Below are 20234 nucleotides of genomic sequence, written 5' to 3' on the forward strand. Positions count from 1 at the left end.
GGTAATATCCGGAATGACACACACTAGGGCTGCAACTAATGACTAATTTGGTAGTCGACTAATCTGTCGATTATTTTTTCGATTAGTCGACTAATCGAAAACCAATTATGTAAACAAAAAAAACAAAAAAAAAGGATATATATATATATATATTTTTTTTTTTATAAACTACCTATCTTTGTGAAAGTGGTTTCTCAGCTCTGGTCCAGCTGAAGACAGAGCAGAGGAACAGATTGGACATTGAGCATGACCTCAGAGTTGCTTGTCTACCATCACCCCAGACTTTGAGACTCTTGTCAGGACCAAACAACAACATCATAACATGATGATCCCATAGCAAATTAAAATAATGACTCATGAAACATTTGAATTTGGATCTTAAGCCACTTTAAATGAAAATGTATTTGAAGAACAATACAGCAATCACTCATAACAAGATAAATAAATTAAATAATACAAATTAAAGTGGAAGTGTACTTTAAATAACTAAAAAAATAATAATAAAAAAGAAAAATAACTAGCAGCATCTGCCCCCAGCACCGCGGCTGATGGGGCTGTAACTTGGTCCAGGACCAGCAGGGTGACGTGGAACAGCTGTAAGGGGAGAGGGGGATGAGTCAGATCAGACAGACTTCTAGGTCTTTTGTTTGCTGTGTGTGAGAGGAGTGATTGATTGATTGATTGAAAAGTTTATTAACAGATTGCAGAATGGGTACAGTACAGTACAGCTCAATACATACAATTGTTAAGAGGATGCAGACCTGAGAAAGACTTTCGTCTTGTTTCCATCAGGGTCCCCCATTTTCAATTCATCATATGACACACACGACATACAGATAGACAGTACTGCTACATCTATACATTTATGACATACCAGATTTTCAAATACAGTACTGTTTGTGATACTAAAAAAATCCAGAAAAAGAGTGTATATACATTTGACATAGAAACTGTGCATTGGGGGAGGTTGGGTAGGTCGGGTGGGGCTGTACATTGGAGGTGGGGGGGGGGGGGGGGTGGGGGGTGGGTAGGGGGGGGGGGGGGACACTGTACATTGGAATACTGACATACATTTGACATAGAAACTGTACATTGGAGGAGGTTGGGTAGGTGGGGTGGGGTTGGGTGGGGCTGTACATTGGAATACTGACAAAGCCATGCTTGGTCTTTATTGTACAACTGGGTTAGGACATTTGTAGGGGCCAGTTTTGATTTGCAGTCTCCCGTAGGTGTTCTTTGAGAGTGTTTTTGAAGGTGGGTAGTGATTCACATTCCTTTACAGCTTTGGGTAGGGCGTTCCACATTGTTGTGGCATAATTGCGAAACGTGTTTAGTCGCTTGTTTGAGCCGAATCTGGGTTTTACATGATTTGTGGAGCTCCCTCTGGTGTTGTGATCGTGGTATTCACTGACCTTTGGGAAGTATTTTGACATGTACATGGGTACCTTGGTCGTGTAGTGTATCTTGTAGACCAGGCCCATTGCAAGTTGCTGTACTCTGTCGTCTACTCTAAGCCATCCTAGGTTGGCAAAGTGTGCAGGGGTGAGGTGGGTTCTAGGAGTCAGGTCAAGCAGTAGTCTGACTAGTTTGTTTTGAGATGTTTGTAATTTGGTTTTTAGTGCCTTTGAGGTGCTTTGGTACCATGAGGTGCAAGCATACAGATACAGCACTCAAAACTCAAACCTCTCATGCCTCTCTACCACTCTCTACCACTCCTCTATTGTTCTTGACCGGGCCAGATTTCACACCTCCACTTCCTCCCACAGGCTGGGCAGATTTTCATCTTAAATTTTTATTCGTCCCAAATGTCCCAGCCCCATCAGATTTCTTAGCTTTTTTCACTGTTTACTTATCATGCATTGCAACACTAATTTATGGTCAGTACCCCAAGTCAGACTGCCCATATAAAAATTATTTTGGGGGTCTGAGGGCAGTAGCCCCCGACCCCCTCCCTGGGGAAGCACTTAAGTTAACTACCCTCCCTTTGTTCCCCCAGCCAACACCCCCGGAAAATTAACACCTGAGTAGACTTAAGTGGCACACAAGCAGCAACAAGCAGCAGACAAGCAGCAGAATTGGTTTGATTTTTGAGCGCTGCGTCTGTAGTCGTAGTACCCTTGAATGAGTGCTCCTGCCAGAGTCTTCAGGGTATTCTTGTTTACCAGGGAGGAGATCCGGTACAAGAATCGAGTTCGTTGATTGACTTTTTTTATTACATTGGATGCCATTTTGTCACAGGAAAGATTAGCCTCTAGGATGGAACCCAGGTAGGTAATTTCATCTTTCCTTGTGACAATATTGTCACCCACTGTAACTGAGAAGCCGTCGGTTTTGCTGAGTTTGTTATTTGAACCGAAGAGAATGGACTCTGTTTTGCCCATGTGTAATGATAGTTTGTTGTCGGCGAGCCATATGCAGATTTTGCCTAGTTCCGAGCTGAGGGTTTTTTCAACCTGTAACTTGTTCTTGTCAGAGACCAGCAGGGCTGAGTCATCCGCAAACAGGAACAAGTTGCAGTCACAAGCTGACGACATGTCATTTGCATAAATTAGGAACAGTAGTGGTCCTAGTATGCTTCCTTGTGGAACACCACAGTTCACTGTGAGGGGGGGGATAGGGTACCGTTTACCTCCACCATCTGTTCTCCGTGTGTGTATGTGTGTGTGTCTTACTCTGATCGCTGTGTGAGTGAGAGGAGTGTGTGTACTGTGTAATTTGTGTATGTGTCTTACTCTGATCGCTGTGTGAGTGAGAGGTGTGTACTGTGTAATTTGTGTATGTGTGTGTGTCTTACTCTGATCGCTGTGTGTGAGTGAGAGGAGTGTGAATGTGTGTGTGTCTTACTCTGATTGCTGTGTGAGAGAGAGGAGTGTGAATGTGTGTGTGTCTTACTCTGATCGCTGTGTGTGAGTGAGAGGAGTGTGTATGTGTGTGTGTCTTACTCTGATCGTTGTGTGTGAGTGAGAGGAGTGTGTATGTGTGTGTCTTACTCTGATCGCTGTGTGTGAGTGAGAGGAGTGTGTATGTGTGTGTCTTACTCTGATCGCTGTGTGTGAGTGAGAGGAGTGCGTGTGTAATGTATTGTGTGTCTAGTCTGATCATCATCTCCTGCAGGGGAACAATGTTTTCAATGTCCAAAATTTGCTATGGGATCATCATGTTATGATGTTGTCTGGAACCCTGAGAAGCCACTCTCACAAAGATAGGTAGTGCAAAAAAATAAATAAAAAATGAAATAATTTTTTTTAACGACTAATCGACACAACAATTTCTCGTCAACGATTTTTTATAATCGACGTCGTCGATTATGTCGACTAATCGTTGCAGCCCTAACACACACACACACTCGCTCGCAGAACGCAGAATTCCTGCAGTGCAGCGTGTTTTATAGGCGGTAGGGGGCGGGGCTCCGTCAGGGCGCTGGTATCACCAGTAACGTGAACGGTACTCGATTGACATACTGTGTGTCTTTTAATATCAACAGTTAACGCTGGGAAATTGGAGACGGGGAGAGCTGTGCTGTAACGGTTACTGCCCGGATACCTCCCGCATTAGGCCGGTATATACAGTATATACAGTATGTTCCAAGGGCGGCGTTACCAGTAAGGTGACGGAATGAAGCGGGTCAAGAGCTCAGCAGCAGTCGTCGCAGGTTATCCCACGATCCCGTGAAGAAACACAGATTCTCGTACGTCACTGACCGACAACGAGATGAGGGACACGGTGGAACGCTATAGGAGCACACAAGCGTAGCAACGCCGGTGGAGCGTACGCCGTTCAAACAGAGACGGAACCCGAGGCAAGTTAGTCTTTCAAATAAAATGACATCGGGCGGCTAGGTGGCGCAGTGGGCAAGGCGCTCGCCACCAATGCAGGAGATGCTGGGTTTGAGCCCAGCTCTCGGCATTGCTTTCGGCTTGGCTGGTCGTTCATACTAACACAATTGGCAGTATTAGGGGGTGGGAAGCTGGTGGGTGGGGATCGGACGTTGTGGACAGCGACTCCTACAGGTCGGTTGGTGCGCCTGCGCAGTAGAATCAGGAAGCGACGAGGGCGGCGTGTCCCTCCCACGCAGACCCTCGCCGCTGAGAGATCGCGCTGTGCAGGTGAAAAGATGCGACGGCTGCCTCCTCGAGTACCGGAGGGGACACGTGATGCAAGGCTTCGTCCACATTGCAGCCGGCTTGTGGGAGGCATGACCTAACAGCGCTCGAGACAGGGGAGGGTAGAATTGGACAATACGAAATTGGGGACGGGAGAAAAATAGAAAAATGGGGAGAAAAAGTAGATACAAAATAAATAAATAAAATGTCTCCACCCTGGAACGACGTCACGGCGCTCTCTCGGACTATCGTATGTGTTTGTCGAGGGGGAATTGTGTTACTCGCTAACGAGGAAGAAAAACGACCCGGGATTAATCCCGAATGGATGTTTTTCAGTGGTGTCTAAGCGGTGTCCTCGAACAGATTGGAACCCATCCCTTTTGTTCCTTGGGAGCCGTGACGACAACACTGTGTGTAGACAATGCATGCGGTTTCCGCCAAGGCGTTCCGACCGCATTGTAACGGCTAGTGCTAACAGTTTAGAACCCCTTTCCTTCCACTCACCTCGGCTCTCCCGGCTAGAGAGAGAGAGAGACACCGGTGGGGTCTCCCCTGGGGCTTGTGTGTCCCAAGACTTCCTGTTTCCCCACTTCCTGTCTCCTCCTATTCGCCCTGTTTGCTTCTGCTGCTTGGATTATGGAGATTGCCATCTCTGCCTGCAGGAAGCCTGCGCTGGAGGAGAGGAAGGAGAGAGACCTCAGGCTCACAAGTGTCCCTCTGTGTGTGTGAGCGCCGTGTTTGTTATAGTTGACCTGCCCCTCGGTTTGACAGAGTCCAAGCTCATAGGTCAAGGTCATAGTGAGAGTTGAGTAGTAACTGATTACATGACATGACTGTAGTCTGATTACCCCAAATCATTTGAGATTACAAAGTCTGCTTAGAAAATACCAAGATAAACGGACTTGATTGTCAATATTGATTGCCAATAGACGTGATATCTGGCCACATGATTAATTACCATTTGAACTCTCCTTCGCCCCAATTAGTTCCACTGAAATGGCTTCAGACTTGGACGGCCCCTCTCTCTCTTCCTTTCCCCGTTAGATCCGATATTGGTATCTAAGATAGCCGGATTGGGTATCGGTAAAGAAGATTTTATATATCGGAATTTATTTTATTTTCTTTAAAAAATATTTTTTATAATATAATAAGAAATAACAATTCAGTACATTTATATCTTGTGTTAATTTGTTACATTTAGTTTCACTAAGTTAGGAAAGTAATGTTTTAAGTCGAGCCTGATGTTGCCTTGCACAAAAGAATGATCCCAGTCTCTTCCACACAGTGAGGCGTACAGTTTATTAATTGAACAATGGGTATTTACATTTAGTCATTTAGCTGACTCTTTTATCCAAAGCGACTTACAAGTTCTGTATGACAAGCCATCAGGAAGGGCACAACTCTATCAGCTGAGTAACAATGTTCATCAAAGTGTTGAGTGCTACAGTGTAGGTTAGTTTATTAGGACAAGTGCATGATGACAGTAAGGTTAGTTAGGGTTAGATTTATTTTATTTAAAAAAAAATTATTTCAGATAATGGTATCGGATCGGTACTCTGTATCGGCCGATACCCAAAGCCAGGTATCGGTATCGGGACTGAAAAAGTCAGATCGGTGCACCCCTACTTTTACTGCTTCTACTAATGAGTAGAATGGGACCGTCCTTTGTCTTATAGTGTCGATGAAAAGTTCCCATTATAGACCTCTCCCTCTCGGCACGTGTTTCCAGCTGCTTACGTCTCTCCAGGTTCTCCTGTATTGTATTTGTATTTATTCATTAACACAAAGAGTTAAACAAAATTTTAAAAAGAAAAAAATAATAACCATATTGTGAAGGAGAAGTTTAGAAGCCTAGAGGCTTATCGAGAACTTCCCCTGTTTTGTAAAATCAAACATACAAAAATATACATATTATTAAAAAAATACCAGCTATAAAAAAAATAATCTCTTTTTTTTTACGCGTTGCTTCGTCTGTGGTTCATGCAGGCTTTCTTTAGAACCACAGCTAAAATGGTATCTGATACTGGGTCGATACCAGGCTAAAATGGTATCTGATACTGGGTCGATACCAGGCTAAAATGGTATCTGATACTGGGCCGATACCAGGCTAAAATGGTATCTGATACTGGGTCGATACCAGGCTAAAATGGTATCTGATACTGGGTCGATACCAGGCTAAAATGGTATCTGATACTGGGTCGATACCAGGCTTAAATGGTATCTGATATTGGGTCGATACCAGGCTTAAATGGTATCTGATACTGGGTTGATACCAGGCTAAAATGGTATCTGATACTGGGTCGATACCAGGCTAAAATAGTATCCGATAAAGGGTCGATACCAGGCTAAATGGTATCTGATACTGGGTCGATACCAGGCTAAAATGGTATCCGATAATGGGTCGATACCAGGCTAAAATGGTATCTGATACTGGGTCGATGCCAGGCTAAAATGGTATCTGATACTGGGTCGATACCAGGCTAAAATGGTATCTGATACTGGGTCGATACAAGACTAAAATGGTATCTGATACTGGGTCGATACCAGCCTAAAATGGTATCTGATACTGGGTCGATACCAGGCTAAAATGGTATCTGATACTGGGTCGATACCAGGCTAAAATAGTATCCGATAAAGGGTCGATACCAGGCTAAATGGTATCTGATACTGGGTCGATTACCAGGCTAAAATGGTATCCGATACTGGGTCGATACCAGGCTAAAATGGTATCTGATACTGGGTCGATACCAGGCTAAAATGGTATCCGATACTGGGTCGATACCAGGCTAAAATGGTATCTGATACTGGGTCGATACCAGGCTAAAATGGTATCTGATACTGGGTCGATACCAGACTAAAATGGTATCTGATACTGGGTCGATACCAGGCTAAAATGGTATCTGATACTGGGTCGATACCAGACTAAAATGGTATCTGATACTGGGTCGATACCAGGCTAAAATGGTATCTGATACTGGGTCGATACCAGGCTAAAATGGTATCTGATACTGGGTCGATACCAGACTAAAATGGTATCTGATACTGGGTTGATACCAGGCTAACATTTTATTTGATTTTATTTGTATTTGTCTCGAACATAGAAACATAAAACAAGTTTAAAAAAACAAAAAGGTAAATAGTCAAAGACTATTTCCATACAATAAGTGTTCGAGAAGCAACAGGGGGAAGTAAAAAAAACGTATCAAGCCCTGCCCCTTCCTTACAATATTTGACATTATAATTTAATAAAAATAATATAACAAATAATAAGAAATCAAATAAAAGTACAGTTCTTTTATATATCCAAATGAGAAAAAATAATAGGCAGTCACATTACTGCTCAAGCTCCTCTCTCTTATGTGTGTCCATAAGTGCTTGTTTATAGCTACCTTTAAATTTATTGATATTTTTGCTTAATTTTATACTCGCATCCAGACCATTCCAGAGTGATACCCCACAAACTGCAATGCACATACTTTTAAGAGTTGTACGTACCGTAGGTTGCTTTAAAGCCAATGTCCCTCTAAAATTATAAACACTCTCTCTAGGCATTACATTTTTTTTGAATGGTAAACGGTATCTGATACTGGGTCGATACCAGGCTAAAATGGTATCTGATACTGGGTCGATACCAGGCTAAAATGGTATCTGATACTGGGTCGATACCAGGCTAAAATGGTATCTGATCGCTAGCCAAAACTAGCTTAGCATTACAGATCAGGTCACCAGCATTATCTGCAACATCTGGTCATCTAGTAAATGGTACATTTTATATAACAGCTTTTATCCAAAATCGCTTTACAATTTTGTTCCTCACCTTTGACCCATTCACTCACACATTCACACACCGACGGCGACCATACAAGGTGCCAACCTGCTCATCGGGAGCAATTAGGGGTTAAGTGTCTTGCTCGAGGACACTTCGACACGCTGCCCGGGAGGAGCGGGAATCAAACCGGGAACCTTCCGTTTACCAGACGACTGTTCTACCTCCTGAGCCACTGTCGCCCCCCCCCCCCCCCATCTAGTGTTTAGCAATTTTGGCTTCTAAAATCAACAAAACGTTACATCCTTTTGGTGGAACACAATTTCCCCATTAACCCCACGTGCAGCATCAAGGACAACATTACTGGTAAACTAACCTCGTTCCCAGTTTTATCTCCATGAGATAAAGCCTGGTAAAGAACTACGGCCGAAAGGGTCTATGGGGTAGAGTTTCCGGTGTATGTACTTCCCCTGGAAGCTGCCTCTGAAGGGACCAAACTTTTCCCGAATCCTGTCGGCAAACAAGCTATAGAACGTCCCGGTCATGTAGTAAATTATTCAGGCAAAGCCGTGGCAGTGGCTTAAAACGGAAATATTGTGCACTAATCACACGTTTCTATAATTGTTTTTGTCGAAACCGGAAAGCCTGTAGCCTGTACTTCCTGTACTTCCGTTTACACACTTTAGGAGGAATATCTTTACCAGCCTACTGGTAAACGGGAAAGGGAAACACCATTCACTTTCGCCGTAGGCCAGGTCAAAGGGCACCAGTGCGTGTGGAAATGGCGAACGTGTGAGAGGTTTGTTGCCGGTGGGAATGAGAGTCGGGTCTGTGAAAACAAGTAGGCTACTCTCTCTCTCTCTCTCCCACTTCAGTTTTGAATACAGTGAGTCACAATGACTCCTCCAGCGCCAACCCGGCGGCCCAAACTGTGGTTCTGTGTCAGTCGTGCCACAGCTCCCGGCGCCGCTGCCCCGCTATAGGTGGAGATAATGACTAAAGCAGACCTATCGGCTGGCTCGGCCCGGTGGCGGGGGAAACGATTTATTACTCTCTTGAATTGCTTACCTCACTTTTTGCGCCATCGCCCCGAAAAATCCGAAAATATATATATCGTGCCTCCCCGGGAAGTCGGGTACCGTTTACAGGCACCCCCCCCGCCCCCGCCCCCGCCCCCGCTGTGATTTACAGTTGGATCCGGTCCATTCGTGGTTTAAAAAAAAAAAGACATGAGTCAAAGAAAGTGGGGGAGTTGCTGGAGGTTTGTTATTGTTTGGTGATGTTCTTGTGCTTCACGGTGTTTCTCTATCGGGCGTGTGGGAGAGGGAGAGAGAGGGGGGAGAGGGGGAGAGGGAGGGAGAGAGAGAGAGTGGGCGTGTGGGAGAGAGAGAGAGAGAGAGGGGGGAGAGGGGGAGAGGGAGGGAGAGAGAGAGAGTGGGCGTGTGGGAGAGAGAGAGAGAGAGAGAGGGGGAGGGAGGGAGAGAGAGAGAGTGGGCGTGTGGGAGAGAGAGAGAGAGAGAGAGGGGGGGAGAAGGGGAAAGGGAGGGAGAGAGAGAGAGTGGGTGTGTGGGAGAGACGACACTGCTGATTTACTGTGATACAAGACTTTCTGAGGTGTTCCGTTTGTGTTCTATTCCCAGAGCCTTCTCAAGTAAAATCCCCCTCTTGTAGAAATGTCCACAGGGTTAGAATGCTGGGAGAGGGAGGGAGGGAGGGAGAGTGAGGGAGAGAGAGAGAGATAGGGAGAGAGAGAGAGAGGGAGAGGGAGGGAGAGACAGAGAGAGAGAGAGAGAGAGAGAGAGAGAGAGAGAGAGAGAGGGGGGAGAGAGGGAGGGGGAGAGAGAGAGGGGGAGAGAGAGGGGGGGAGAGAGAGAGGGAGATGAAGGAAGGGAGGGAGAGAGAGAGAGGGAGGGAGAGGGAGAGAGAGATGGGGGAGAGGGAGAGAGAGAAAGGGAGGGAGAGAGAGGGGGGGAGAGAGGGAGAGGGCGAGGGCGAGAGGTAGAGAGAGAGAGAGGGGGAGAGAGAGGGAGAATGAATCACATCTAGAACCAGGAACCACAGCAGTGAGCACTCAGGCAATGTCTTCATAAATCCTCCTCCTCCTCCGTATCAAGATGCTTCATAAAGTCACTCGGAGGGAAAGTGTTTTAACAATGGGGGGAAACCGGTTACGTTAATGAATGCTTTTAGGTGAATGTTTGGCTCCGTTGCCTTTCATTTAGAAGATGTGTTTTTTTATTTTATTTTATTATATACTCTATAAGGCTTGATCAAAGCCTGAGAGTTCACTCTTAGTCTATATTATGCTTTAAATCTTAGGCTAGTACTAAGGGCGACAGGTGGGTCAGGAGGTAGAGCTGTCATCCGGTAAATCGGAAGGTTCGCGGTTAGATTCCGGCTTCTCCCGGGGTAGCGTGTCAAAGTTGAGCAAGGCACTTAAGTTAACCCCTAACTGCTCCTGGCGAGAGCGTCGGTGTGCGAATGTCTGAGTGAATGTTGAGGCATAAGTTGAAAAGCGATATATATGAATGCAGCCCATTCCATTTACTTCTACACACGACACGGGTAATAACACAAACCTTGAGCTTTGAATAACCACTGTAGGATGTTCTGTAATGTCTAGGGTGCAGAGTGAAGGAAGCATTAGATCATCACAGGGGAGAGCATTAGTGACTCCAGCTCCTACGAGAGGCCCGGCCCGTACACCAGGTCCAGGGTGTGTCTTTGGGTCCAGGAGCTTAACGTTTATGGAAGAACGTCCTGTGAACTCTTGACCAGGAGATTATCAGCCCACTCACTACAGTGTGGAACAATATTTAGAAGAGCACTCGATCCAATCATGTCCAACTCAGGTCATGAAAGGTTTAGACTGTACTTTTCATCTATCTTATCTATCTATCAGTGGTTCTCAAACTACGGGTTGCGACCCAAATTGGGGTCCCGGGTAGGTGACAGTGGGTAGGTCGCGCATAAAAAAAAAGAAAAAAAAAAGTTTTTTTATGTTCTGGCAACATATTTTGGCTAAATATGCCTAGTTTTATAAATGTGTATTGATAACATAGTGCTGTAATTACATTTTCTAATAAATATGCATGATCAAGTTCAATCTATCTATCTATCTATCTATCTATCTATCTATCTATCCATCTATCCATCTATCCATCTATCTATCTATCTACAGTATTTATTTATTGATCTATCTTGATAGTAGAAAGTAATTGTCCTATAAATCAATCACTCAAATCAATCGTCCCTTTGTGTGTTTAGATGACTGTACGTAATAAAACCCCTCTTTGTTCTCATCCACAGATTTCAACGTTGAAACGCAACGGACGAACGCTCCTGCCGACGGTGCCCGAGAACGCCGAGAGGGAAGCCCAGAGTTTATTTGTCCAAGAGGTAAAGACCTTACAGATCTTATCATTTCTACTCGGTACTGGTCTGGGTTTGTACTGTTCAGACGGTGGAAGTCATGGTCTGCGTCATTAATCTGGTGCTTAACGTTGTACAAATCAAACCCATATCGGTGGCGAGGAAGCAGCATTGCCGACGTCCCTAATCGACCTATCACAAGCCCCGCCCTATCCCGAAGACCCGCCCTCTTTCCTTGATCCTCCCATCGCGACCACCGCTTCCCTCCGTGGGAACAAACAACGGACAACGGAGAGATGGGGGGGGAGGGGCTCGAGATAGATGAGGGCCGTTTTTATGTAACGCGCCCCGCTGGGGTCGCGACCTCTCGTTGCCGTGCGTGTGACGGCGCACGGGAGAGATCAGGAGATACGGCCGACATCAACGGCGGATCTCCTCATTGTTTATATTTAATGGGTCCCGACCAAACAGACCGTCTAGAACTCTAGATCTCTCAGCTCGTACTCTGTCACACAATGGTGTTTTATTGTTCCAGCGAACTGGCCAGCGGGCGTATTACGACTCCTTACTGGAGGCGTTCCAGCGGGCTGGACCATTTTCACTTGTATTTTCTTCAATAACAGCTATTCAGGCCAGAGAGAGCGGGGTGGGCTGACGGGAGGGAGGGGGGGGGGGGGCATGAAAGAACTGATGAATGGAATTAAACGTATCTGCAGTGCATTAAATCGCTCATGTCAAACATCTGGTATCTTTCCCCCGCCCCGACGTGTGTTTGTATAGCAGTACCTGCCCGCGTCGAGCCTTGAAACTGTCGACTGTTCTGTAGCATTTCAGTTGTCAGTATGATAGTCCTATCACAGACGAGGGCATTCTGTAATGTAGTTGCTACAATATATACCGTGTTGGTTGACTTGGTTGACCAAGTGTAGCAAGGCCATCGGAGAAGTGGAGTGAGGGAGGGAGGGAGGGGGAGAGGGTGGGGGAGGGAGGGGGAGAGGGTGGGGGAGGGAGGGGGAGGGGGGGAGGGAGGGGGAGAGGGTGGGGGAGGGAGGGGGAGGGAGGGAGAGAGGGTGGGGGAGGGAGGGAGGGAGGGGGGGGAGAGAGGGGGGGGAGAGAGGGGGGGGAGAGAGAGAGAGAGAGAGAGAGAGAGAGAGAGAGAGAGAGAGAGAGAGAGAGAGAGAGAGAGAGAGAGAGAGAGAGAGAGAGAGGGGCGGGCGGGCGCGCAGGCGGGCAGGCGCAGGCGTGCAGGCAGGCGCAGGCGCAGGCAGGCGCGCAGGCAGGCGCGCTGGCAGGCAGGCAGAGTATTTACTGTATTGATTGTAGTAGTTTTATTCAGTCATCACACACAATACAATATGCACAATCATTCAACAATCTTTGATTTGGCAGTGACTGAAAAGGTACAGGCTGAAGCATAATGCTTATATACAGGCCTGTCCTATATTTTTTACAAATTAAGACTCCAAAACACACATTTGTAATCTTCAAAAATAGCTATACAAACATTTTCTTTTACCAAAAGCAAATGACTCATTTTAAATGTATATCAGCATTGTTCCACAAGTTAACCCCAGCAATAGAAATACATCTCCTTTTAATCCCTTTTTTTGCTTTTTGAACAGTACATTTACAAATGTCTCTCAAATCATATTTTCTTTCATGTATTGAAAAAAACTTTTGCACACCGTCCAGGTCAATAGACGTGATATCTGGCCACACGATTAATTACTGTTTAAACTCTTCCTCAACCCAATTAGTTCCACTGAAATGGCTTCAAACTTGATGACCCCTCTCTCTCTCTCTCTAGATCAAGCATCTAAACCCTTCAAGGGTATATATATACACACATCTGTCTGTACATACCTGCATATAATCAGTTTTTTGCATATTTGTAGACACTATATCTGTACATATCCCTTACCTACTCTTACTAGTTACGCTGCTGGCCAGGATGACTTACTACCTTTATCTTTATACCTGTATCATTGTACATATTAATACTACACAACTCTGTACATACATCTGATTAGCACTATTACTCAGTAGTACTCATTTACATATTTTATAGCCAGTTTAATGTAATGTACATTGTATATTACTGTTGCACTTTACTGTTACATTTGCACTCTGGTTGGATGCCAAACTTATTTTTGTTGTACTATACTTCTGCTGCATGATGACAGTACATTTTAATCTAATCTAAAGATGTATTGTAAATATGTTCCACCAAAGTGTTCAATAAACTAGTGTATCAGCAGCATCTCTACACCTTTACCCTCATTGATCAGGGATCTATCAATATACAAATTGGCAACAAGCAGCCATTGATATTTACCAGGAATTCCAAGTCGGTGGCTTAATATTCTTCCGGGCCTTGTCACTCAGATCTCTGCATCCTGTGCAGCTGAAGCTGAGGGTGTCGTTGAGTTACTACATACTGGACCGTGATCAGTTTGACCTACAGTATTAGTGACATAGGACGTACAGAGAAACGCACCCTCTCCAGGGGATGCATGTGACAACGGCGCTCTGGTGACAAGTTTCGCACAAATATATATTTATAGTCGAGTTATTTAAGTTGACCTTAAAAAGTCTTAGCTGATTTTCTATTGTTTATTAATTTAAATTTACATTTAGTAATTTAGCTGAACGCTTTTATCTAGGGATGTCCGATATTATCGGCCGATATTGGCATTCAAATGTAATCGTTTTTCAAAAATTTATTTTTTTCTCATTTATTGAACCTTTATTTACCCAGGCAAGCAAGTAAGAACAAATTCTTATTTTATTTATTGTGAAAAGTATGCATAATGTTGTGTTTTTGGGGGGGAAACCCCCCATATATCGGTATCGGTTGATATCGGTATCGGAAATTAAGAGTTGGACAATATCGGATATGGGTGAAAAAGCCAATATCGAGCATATCCAAAAGCGACTTACAAGTTCTGTACGGCAAGTCAGCAGGAACAACTCTGGCAGCTAAGTAAACCGAGTTGAAACTTGGGTGCTGCAGGGTTGAAACCTGGGTGCTGCAGTGTTGAAACCTGGGTGCTGCAGGGTTGAAACATGGGTGCTGCAGTGTTGAAACCTGGGTGCTGCAGTGTTGAAACCTGGGTGCTGCAGGGTTGAAACCTGGGTGCTGCAGGGTTGAAACCTGGGTGCTGCAGGGTTGAAACCTGGGTGCTGCAGGGTTGAAACCTGGGTGCTGCAGGGTTGAGAGCATAGTAGTAGAGACATGTTAGTACAGTAGGAAGAGAATGATAGTAGAAGACAGTAAGAGGGTTAGTGGGTTTTCTTTTTGCAGATACACTGCGTCTTGTTTCATTAGCTCCTTGTTGCTGTAATTGAGGGTAGCCTCAGTGTCTTACGAGTTGAAATAAAGGTTTAAAAAGGGGAAAGTATGTCCCAAGGGAACATGTGTAATATCCTATGATCGGAAGATCACAATTTCCCTAACTCTACGTTGTAAAGCACTTTTTAAGTCTGAGAAAAGCGCTATATAAATGTAATGAATTAATTCATGTGAAATATCCTATTGCTGTTGTTGTGTTCTTCTGAACAAGCTGTAACCCTTTCACTGCCGCACTACCAAACGGTTAACCCTTTCACTGCGACAATACAGAAGGTTAACCCTTTCACTGCCACACGACAGAAGGTTAACCCTTTACTATCACACTACAGACGGTTAACCCTTTCACTACCACACTACAGAAGGTTAACCCTTTACTATCACACTACAGACGGTTAACCCTTTCACTGCCACACAACAGCAGGTTAACCCTTTCACTGCCACACGACAGCAGGTTAACCATTTCACTACCACACTACAGAAGGTTAACCCTTTACTATCACACTACAGAAGGTTAACCCGTTCACTACTACACTACAGAAGGTTAACCTTTCACTGCCACACGACAGCAGGTTAACCCTTTCACTACCACAATACAGAAGGTTAACCCTTTCACTATCACACTACAGAAGGTTAACCCTTTAATATCACACTACAGAAGGTTAACCCTTTCACTACCGAAGGTTAACCTTTCACTACCACACTACAGAAGGTTAACCCTTTCACTACCACACTACAGAAGGTTAACCCTTTCACTACCACACTACAGAAGGTTAACCCGTTCACTACTACACTACAGAAGGTTAACCTTTTACTGCCACACGACAGCAGGTCAACCCTTTCACTACCACAATACAGAAGGTTAACCCTTTCACTATCACACTACAGAAGGTTAACCCTTTAATATCACACTACAGAAGGTTAACCCTTTCACTACCGAAGGTTAACCTTTCACTACCACACTACAGAAGGTTAACCCTTTCACTACCACACTACAGAAGGTTAACCCTTTCACTACCACACTACATAAGGTTAACCTTTCACTACCACATTACAGAAGGTTAACTCTTTCACTACCACACTACAGAAGGTTAACCCTTTCACTGTCACACTACAGACGGTTAACCTTTCACTACCACACTACAGAAGGATAACCCTTTCACTACCACACTACAGAAGGTTAACCTTTCACTACCACACTACAGACGGTTAACCTTTCACTACCACACTACAGAAGGTTAACCTTTCACTACCACACTACAGAAGGTTAACCCTTTCACTACCACACTACAGAAGGTTAACGTTAGGTTATGACTATAACCAAGTTCTGTTAATTAGGGGTGACGCTTGGCATCACTACTGCACTCGCTCGCGTACGTGCACGCGCACTGAATAATTTCCACAAATGTACCTTTAATACCAGTATTAGTCTGACCACACCCCTCATCAGCTTACCTTCATAAGCAGGTGTGTGGTCACCTGCTCTCTTCCTTCCCAAGCTTTCACCACAAGGTGAGGTCAAGGGCTGCAGCGGCCGTCTGATGCCAAGCGTCACCCCTAATTAACAGAACTTGGTTATAGTCATAACCTAACGTTCTGTTTCATTAGGGGCTCTGCTTGGCATCACTACTGCACAAAGGGAGGCCAAGCGGAGCCGCTGGCTGACAAATACACCCCGCTGACAGCCCCCCAAAACCATCAGAACAGGGAGGGCTGAGCCCCCCCGACCCCCCCTAATGGAGGGTATCCCCCCTATTAGGGGCTTCACGGGAAGGCGACGGACCCGACCGTGCGAAGAGGCACTCAAGCAACTCAACGCACAGGGTGAGCAGACCGTGGCTTGACCCCACGACTACACACACGCACAACCCGCATGCCACCCGGGAACGAACGGAGGAACAACCTCGTTACTGCCCCCAGAATCACGGGGTCAAGGGCAAACCCAACCCTGTGGCAAGGCCGTAGCAGCGGAGCGCGAAGGAAGACCCAGACCCACCAAAAGGACTGGACTCCCTGGAATGGGGGCCCGGAGAAGTCCATGATGCCAGCATCAAGACCCCACCAGGTGGGCACGTAGTGCCCCGCCCCCCACATCGCCAGCGTATTCGGACAAAGGCCCCCCAGTTACTGCACCTGGTAATCCCAGGCGGTATCCCAACCAAGTACTAACCAGGCCAGAACCTGCTTAGCTTCCGAGATCGGACGAGATCGGGCGTGTTCAGGTCGGTATGGCCGTAAGCCGAGCGGGCCCCGTCCCCCCAATAGTACACCGCCTGGCACACTGACCCTGCAGAACAGGCAGTCAGCATGGCCGTAAGCACACAAAAAAGGTTAACCAACGGAAGCAGGCAGCGCACCGGGGAAAAACCAGGCAACAGGCTGTTAACCCTAGCCTGGAGACTGCGGACGAGACAGGCGCCAGAGGGGACAGCTGAACACAGCTGCCCCGGCGGAAGGGGCGTATGCTGGCGTTGTTGCATGACCAAGCCTCCATTTAAAAACCCCCACCCAGAGGGGTTGAGGCAGAGAAGGCTGACACGATTGGCAGACGTCATGAACGTGCAGGGGCACCCTCAACCGGTGAACCCGGGAGTTTACACTGCTCCAACACACCAGGGAATCAACCACCTCGGTGTTACCCAATGCGGTGGTTGTTCCTATAACCCCTCAAGAAAAAACTCCAAAACACACCTGCGGGTATACACCGGCTATACCGCAGTACAAGTGTTTCAGTTTTCAAAAAAGGGTTAACCCAGGCCTACGGGTCGCAAACATCACTTCGGACCGGGCCTGGCGGTACGGGAAGCACAGGGTCACCAGAGGAGGTCAAAAAACCACCCCCACAGGCCCCTCATCGCCATGCGTGAGAGAGGAGCGAAAAAGAATGGAGAACCAGCCCCTAAGCACACCGTACTTGGTATTCCCAGGCGGTCTCCCAACCAAGTACTAACCAGGACCAACCTTTGTAGCGGCCGAGATCCGACGAGATCGAGCGTGTACAGAATGGCATGGCTGTAAGCCATTACGACAGTGCTGAGTAAAAACGTACCCAACCAGGGTCTCCATAGCGCTTAACCCTGTGACACCCAGACCGACCTGGCATTTTTCCCCCTGAAAAAAACCCAAGTCCCTCAGGGTACCAGAACAGCAGATCTGCATCCCCGGCAGACAACGGGTTCAACTGATCTGGACCAGCGTGACCAGAACCAGTCCCGTGCCCTAACCACGCCGACATGCCTACTCCAGGAGAAGGGCAGATATGCGTGTTGATCTTCACACGAAAAGAAGGCGCCACCCAGACGTTCGGGCGAACCGCGCCTGGTGGCCCACCCCAAGGGCGTGAGACCCCTCTACACATGTTCAGATCCATTCCGTCATCATCCCCCAGACATGAACGAGAATCCGTCGAAAAACCAACCCAGGTCATGGGATTTGGTCGTCGGAAGAGGAAAAACCCCCATCTCAGTTGCTTTATAAAAACGCTGTTTCTTAGATTTATCTTTTTTTATTGGAAGAATTAGTACATATTTATACATTTCAGTTATCAAAATTATACAACTTCCATTTCCTTCCTCATTCCTATCCCCTAATCCCACCCATCCCACCCAGTGAGGGCGACGACAAACATACATGAAAAAAAAAAAAAAAAAAGAGAGATATAAATAAAAAATAGACATTTAAATAATTAAACAAAAGTACAGATGTGGCAGACAAAGCTACGCAAAAGAAAAATAAAGTCAAATTAAAATAAAACAAAGATAAAACAGAGATATTTTTATATATACATACCGTAATAATAATATATAATATAAGTGTTACTCTCCATTTTAGTAGCGTAATTTCCAGATGGTAAAACAAATAAAATGGAGAGTAAATTTAACACCCTTAGCAGACCACCACAATGCCATCTCCCTAGCCATGCGTGGGCTAGCAGTGTCATGAAGGTAGATAGGGGGTGGAGGGGGGTCATGGGGTCCCAAGATTGGATGGAGTCATATGGGTTTTGAAATGGGATAGGAAGGGCTGCCATGTTTTGTGGAAGATATCCGTGTGGCCTTGTGTAGTAAATCTGATTTTCTCTATATGTATAAGAGACATGACATCCCTCATCCAGTGTAAGTGTGAAGGGGGAGTGGCTGCCTTCCAGTTGAATAGGATGAGACGTCTGGCAATGAGTGAGGCAAAGGCCATGGCATTGGATTGCCCAATAGATATTGTAGCGTTTTCCGGTGTCAAGCCAAATAGTGCAATAAGAGGGCATGGGTCAATGTTCATAAAAAATATGTCTGAATAAGATTTAAAAATGGAAGTCCAGAAAGGGGCCAGTACTGGACAATGCCAGAACATATGGATAAGTGAGCCAGGGGCTTGGTGACACCGGTCGCATGTGGGATCCATGCCAGGATTTATCTTCGCCAGTCTAGTCTTTGACCAATATAGACGGTGGAGGAGCTTGAACTGTATCAGTGAATGGCGGGCACATATTGAAGAAGAGTGTATTCGGGCAAGAGCGTTTTCCCATTCTTTGTCTGTAAATTGATGATTTAGATCGGACTCCCAGTTTTGTCTTATAGCCAATACTGAGGAGGGTAGGGATAGGGATATGATGTTATATAGTTTAGATATTGAGCCTTTGATTACAACCTTCACCTCCAAGATGCGATCGATCAAAGTTTTTGGGGGTGTATGGGGGAACTGGTCAAATTTGCTCTTAACAAAATCACGTATCTGTAGATATCTGAAAAAATTTGTTTTTGGTAAGTTAAACTTTAGGGACAGTTGTGTAAAAGACATGAAAGAACTGTCTTGGTACAAATCATAAATGTTCAGAATGCCCTTCTTAAACCAGTTGCTGAAGGTTTCATCCACCATAGAGGGAGGGAAAAGGAAGTTTTTGTGGACAGGTGACGACTGTGACATGGCGTGGAGACCAAAGTGTTTTCTAAACTGGGACCAGATCCGGAGGGAGTGTTGTACTAAGAGGTTGTTGGTATACTGGGCGGTTGTGACTGGGAGCGAGGAGCAGACTAAGGATTGCAAAGATGTTCTAGAACAAGATGCCCTTTCCATGTCCACCCATGCCGGTACCCACTGACAGAGTCCGTAGTGGGAGTGGCTCCAGTAGAGAATGCTGTGAATATTTGCAGCCCAATAGTAGACCAAGAAATTGGGTAGTGCAAAGCCTCCCTGTGATTTAGGCTTCTGGAGGGCCATTTTATTTATTCGGACTGGGCGTTTGTTCCAAATAAAATCTGATATTGCCTTGTCGAGGGCTTTAAAAAATGACTTTGGAATAAAGGTTGGAATATTTTGAAATAAGTACAGAAATTTCGGTAATGTGTTCATTTTCACAGTGTTCACTCTGCCAACAAGTGATAAAGGAAGTGATGACCATCTGATAAAATCCTGCTTGGTGCGCTCCAGTAGAGGGGTGAAGTTGGACGCTATGAGATTAGAATGTTTATGTGTTATCGTTATGCCAAGGTAACGGAAGCTACTTGGGGAAAGCTTGAAGGGGAACCTAGAGGGGGGGATATTTCTAGCTAAGGAATTTATGGGGAAGAGTTCACTCTTGTTTAAGTTTAATTTATAGCCAGAAAAAACACCAAACTCGTGTAGTATGTGAAGGACACGTGGAAGTGTG

The 20234-nt window shown here is 45.7% G+C and overlaps 1 protein-coding gene across 2 annotated transcripts in view; it reads left to right on the forward strand.

Annotated features, from left to right (window-relative positions):
* The window catches only part of LOC311229007 (dedicator of cytokinesis protein 9-like), a 502654-nt gene that overhangs the window by 259365 nt on the left and 223055 nt on the right, over positions 1-20234 (forward strand). For both annotated transcript variants that reach the window (XM_084314997.1, XM_084314998.1), the window contains exon 3: positions 11179-11268. In XM_084314997.1, the coding sequence (XP_084171123.1) occupies positions 11179-11268 (90 nt within the window). The remainder of the gene's footprint in view (positions 1-11178; positions 11269-20234) is intronic.

This window comes from Notolepis coatsorum (assembly GCF_963971535.1).
Source record: "Notolepis coatsorum genome assembly, chromosome: 5".
Taxonomy (NCBI): Eukaryota; Metazoa; Chordata; class Actinopteri; order Aulopiformes; family Paralepididae; genus Notolepis; species Notolepis coatsorum.